At 51.5% G+C, this 5,200-nt stretch overlaps 1 protein-coding gene across 1 annotated transcript; it reads left to right on the top strand.

The window, feature by feature from the left end:
• The first annotated feature begins 1,520 nt into the window (after positions 1 to 1,520).
• BSX (brain specific homeobox) lies at positions 1,521 to 5,200 on the top strand. The gene is made up of 3 exons (XM_040258238.1): positions 1,521 to 1,782; positions 3,750 to 3,946; positions 4,961 to 5,200. Exons 1-3 carry the CDS (start codon positions 1,521 to 1,523, stop codon positions 5,198 to 5,200), a joined length of 699 nt encoding a protein of 232 aa, XP_040114172.1.

Raw genomic sequence — 5,200 nt, 5'->3', positions numbered from 1 at the left:
ACTTTCCAAGATCTTATTTTAAAGTTATTTCCCCCTTCGTTCTCCTTCCTCTCACTCTGCTCATCTATTTACCGTTTACCAGTTCATCCGTATGGAATACGACGCTCCCACTTCTTGGAGCGCTGTAGTTTGGGGCCTAATTGATTCTGGTAATTAATTTGTTCTACCTGCTAGATCAGATGGAAATCCTACCCGTGCGCCCAAGGATTAGCACTTGGCTTTCTAACACCTCCTCTAATTATCTAATAGCATGGGTTGTGTGGACTCAGTCTCTATTAAAACACTTTTACTATTAGCAGTAGTGATTGGAATTGTGATGATGACTAGATTTCAACAAATTAGAGCTTAAAAATGGAGAGATGGAAGAGAAGTGGCTTCTTTTAATTTCCCTGAGTTTAACATCAATAATTAGAGCAATTTTCGGAGATGTGAGCTGAAATTACCCCTGCTGTGTTGTAGATGATCACCTTAATCTTAGCAAATTGACTCCGGGGAAATAAATGTGACAGTTTAGAAAAAGACAAACAGAAAAAAAAAAACAAAAACAAAAAACACCAAAAGATTGGGAGGGAGGAAAATGAAAAGAAAGGTTGCAAAAGGGAATGGGAGACAAAAACACAGTACAATTATTTTGCAGGCTAGGGTTGGTTGACAAGTGATGGTATTGTAGAAGTAGCAAGTCATGTGAGTGGAATGAGGAGAGGAAATTTGAGAGGAGGAGGAGGCTGGCATTAAGAGGTAGTTCTGGACATATTTATACAGATCAGATTACTTGACTAATGTAGATATAACTTTCCTCACAACACCCTCTAAAACTGGGGTAAATAATGTTATGATCATTTATTTACCTCCACAAACTAGTCATCCCTTACCCATCAATTTAAGTTGGGTAAGCAGATATAGGCTCTCTCCTCACTTCTTCTCTTCCCCTTCTGCTATCATTGCTCTAAAGTTTTAAAGCCCAGACCCCAATGCTGAAGTACGTGCTTTTATTCTGTTGCTTCAGGGCCCTTTAAATGCCCTCTGCTCTCTAAAGAGGAGTTTGTCCGACGGTAGAGACTTTTTCTCTTTCGCTTTCTTTAAAAGACGACTGGGAGCTATGCAGCTCCTGCAGTGGCCAGGCAGAAATTGAGGTCCAGAAACCTGGTAAGAGCAAGAATCCAGTTCTCTCTGCTCCACTCTTCCCGGGCCTGGCCGGTCGCATTCAGCACCGCGGACAGCTCCCCGCCCCGCCCCTCTCCGCCCCGCGCCCACCGCACCCTCCCCTCTGCCTCTGGCAGCCTTGCCATTGGCTCTCCCGGCTCCCCTCTCCAAGCTGCCAATTCTCCTACACGTAGACCCAATCTACCCAGGAGCTTATCTTCTCGCCTCTCCAGCTCCGGGGGTAGCCCAAGGCCGAGAAGAGAGCATCAGGGATCCGAGCTCGAGGGTGGTTGGCTCTCGACCAGGCGTGGTGAGACGCCGCCTGCTTCCTACACTTCGTCCCCGGCCCTCGTCCTGTGGCAGGCGCTCGGTTCAAGATGAATCTCAACTTCACCTCCCCTCTACACCCGGCGTCATCTCAGAGGCCCACGTCCTTCTTCATCGAGGATATCCTGCTACACAAGCCCAAGCCGCTGAGGGAGGTGGCCCCTGACCATTTCACCAGCACTCTGGCCTCCCGGGTGCCTCTGCTAGACTATGGCTACCCACTCATGCCCACACCCACTCTCCTGGCTCCTCACCCCCATCACCCACTACATAAGGGAGACCACCACCACCCTTATTTCCTCACCACCTCGGGTAAGTAACAGGGGTCTCAAGGAATGGGGAGCAAGAACAGGTCTTCAAGCAGACTCTGAGCCTGTGGTGGAGCGGAGGAAAGGCCAGAGCTGCCTGGGCCTGGCTTGGTGGCCTCCTTCTCTAAGTGACAGGGGAAGAATGTTGGGGATATAGCTGAGAACACAGGGAGCTCCCTTGAGGCATGCCAACGCAGGGTGGTAACTCTGTACTTTTTATAATGAAGGACACATGCCTAGCCAAGAAGCGGCTGTAGGTTTGGGTGATACTCTTGATGCGCAGTGTTCAGTTTCCTTTTTCTTGGTCTTGGTCACTTTGGTCCATCTCTGTTCCCATCGCTATCTCTTTCACTCTGAGGGGGACCCCTGACTATCCCACCCCATGGACCGGAACTCAGCTTTTCAGCCCAGAAGCTCAAAAAGCTCCAGTGGGGCCAGCTCTCTCCTTCCAGGTGCTGAGCATTTGCAGATACTTCAGGGGTTTAGAAGTAAAGGAAGGTTTGGGATATTGTAAGGACTGAAGGTTTGGACTGGCCTGAATAAGGGAGAAAAGGTAAGAAAAAAGAGAGAGAGAGGAGGCTGTTCATTAACCCTCTTCACTTCCAAAATCCATCATTTAATTCACAGTCTTGGGCTGAGCTGCCCTCCCCAGCCCCAGTTGCTGGCATCTCTGGAACCCCAGCCAAAGTAATTTGATTTCCGAGGCATGGCAAAGAGCAGAGACCAGCAAAGTCTGGCTGGGACAGGGATATGTGGGGGAAATACCCAGTTTTTTTTCTGCCTCTCTCTGAAAGGCCACATTCACACTTTCTTTTCCGGCCTCTTCATTACAGCCCGAATAGAGTGATTCCGTGAGTCCAGATGCAGAGCGTAGCGGGAAAAACAATCCCGGTCGGGGTGGGGTCTGGAAAGACAGGAGACAGTCTGTGAAATGTGGGCGCTGGAATCCACGACAAAAGTTAAAGCGTTTGTGAAGCGGTAAAACCCAGACTTAGGGGCACTGGGTTGGAGGGGCAATTATAAAACTTGTGTCCGAGCTCGCTTTTTCGTTTTGGCTTCACCAGGGGCCAGAGACAGCTCTTTAGCGCTGCACCCATGTTCCCCACAAATAGCAAATAGTGGACAAAGCCCGAGATACAGGAATTACCTGTTTTCTGTTTCTGCCTTTTCTCTCTGGAGTCAGTCGATATTGATGTCTGTGGCGGCTGGTCCGCTTGGCGCGTCTCAGACACGGTAAAGCCTGCGAGGGTCAGGAAAGACTCGAGAAGTCTCCCGAGGCAAGGCGCTTCAATCCTTCTGCGTGGGGTTGGAGGGAAAGAACGAGAAAAAGAATGAGAACCAGATCAGAGAGCGGGGTCCTCAGCGCTTCCCCGAAACTGACAAGAAACGAGCGAGACGGAAATTACCCATCTGTTTTCGCTCAGGAGCTTCACTTGCATCTGACTGTTGGTCTATTCCCTTTGGTTGCAGGCGGGGAGAACCAGGGCGGCTCAGTGAAGAGAAAGGTGCTTTTTAAGTAAGGTTGTGAAGCAGGATCACATTCACTGCTTCCATCAGCCCCAGGACATCACTGATTGTCACTGAGTGTCCAGAGAAGACTGGAAGGATCGGGTGGGGGCGGGTGGGGAGGAATCGCTGCTGGACCACTCGACGTTTGCAAGAATATTTTGGTAGGCGCGGCGAGAAGTTTTTCTCCAAGAGGACATTTTCAAAGCCTCCGGATCTATTTGATGATTTTCTTTTCCGTTTTACTTACTGTTTACTGTTTGTATTTATAAATGGCCTTTCTTATAAAGATCTCCAAGCACTATTCTTGCAATTTGTTCCCCCCTGCCCTGCGATTCCTAGGAGAAGCTTTGGGGGCAAGGGGCGGGACCAGTGGGGGCGCGAGGCGGAGGGGCTGCCGGGGAACTAGGGTGGGAGTGGGGCGAGGGGCGCTCTCTGCCCACTTGACCGCTTTTCTCTCCGCAGGGGTGCCGGTCCCCGCGCTGTTCCCGCACCCCCAGCACCCGGAGCTGCCGGGGAAGCACTGCCGCCGCCGCAAAGCTCGCACAGTTTTCTCGGACTCGCAGCTCTCGGGCCTGGAGAAGAGATTCGAGATCCAGCGCTACCTGTCCACGCCGGAGCGGGTGGAGCTGGCCACGGCCCTCAGCCTGTCGGAGACGCAGGTGGGCCGGAGGAGGGGGAGGCCCCTTTTCCGCTCGCTCCTCTCCCTAACGTCTCTGGGCGGGCCGCAGAGTTCCCCCTTGATTCTAGACTTCTCCAAAGACCCGTAGGAAGACTACCGACACTTCCAATTGCTTGTCTGAGTCATTGAAGCAAAATCTCTCGAGCGGGTTCCGGACACGGAGGGAAACCCCCTCGAATGGATTCCGATGATCACGTCCTGTTTGAGGACTACCATTTCTGCGCTTTCCCCCACTCCTTTGCCATCAGGGCAGTAGCCCGGGTCAGAGGCAAATTAGTAAGAAATAAAGAGGATTCTTGACCCGAGAGAAGTCCACATAAGGGTTCCCCCCCCTTAATGTTTCTCACAGCCGTAAGTCTTCATACCCACCCTCTCCCTAACACATTCACACACATGCACAAATATGAGCCTTCTTCCTAGTCCCCTGTCCTGAGTGGGAGAATTGTTTTCATTTTCTTCCAGACGCTTTTCACCTGCAACCCCAAAACGCCTGGCTCCACTCCCTCTCTATTTTCTGAAACCCAGCTTGCTGTGAAAGCGCAGGCCTGTCAGGCCTCAGTGACTTTCTCTCTGATGAGAAGCAGCGAGTCTGCTTCTCTGCTCTTCCTGTCCAGGAGTCTTGCTGGACCAGGTATTTAGATGTCACAGTCAGAGAAAGTGAGTGGAACGGAAAGGAAGCTCACACATGCAGCACTTACTGTTAGAGGTTCTAATTAATAGCGGTGTTAGTATGTACTAAGCACACCATATTGAGCCTCATTGTTATTTTGGGGCTATTACTTCTGAGAGCCCTAGGATATCTGGTTCCCATTCAAGCTAAGACGACAACTTGTGAGCTGTGCAGGTGTGACCTAACCCAAGGGCGGGACAGTCAACAGCTTCTGGATAATTCGTCAGTGGGTTGAGGTCTATTTTCTTAAACCCCAGCAATCGCTTTTATCTTCGCTGAGTCTGAAGGAATGACGTGCTTTTCTTTCTTTCTCCCCGGAATCAGGTGAAAACGTGGTTCCAGAATCGCCGGATGAAGCATAAAAAGCAGCTGAGGAAAAGTCAAGACGAACCCAAAGCGCCTGATGGGCCCGAGAGCCCCGAGGGCAGCCCCCGCGGCCCCGAGGCCGCTCCCGCCGAGGCTCGGCTGGGCCTGCCTGCCGGCTCCTTTGTGCTGACGGAGCCGGAGGACGAGGTGGACATTGGGGACGAGGGGGAGCTGGGCTCAGGGCCGCACGTGCTCTGA

The sequence above is a fragment of the Oryx dammah genome, unplaced genomic scaffold, assembly GCF_014754425.2.
Source record: "Oryx dammah isolate SB20612 unplaced genomic scaffold, SCBI_Odam_1.1 HiC_scaffold_17, whole genome shotgun sequence".
NCBI classification, from domain to species: Eukaryota; Metazoa; Chordata; class Mammalia; order Artiodactyla; family Bovidae; genus Oryx; species Oryx dammah.
Note: the sequence above shows the minus strand (reverse complement) of the source record. Positions and strands in the feature narration are given on the sequence as shown.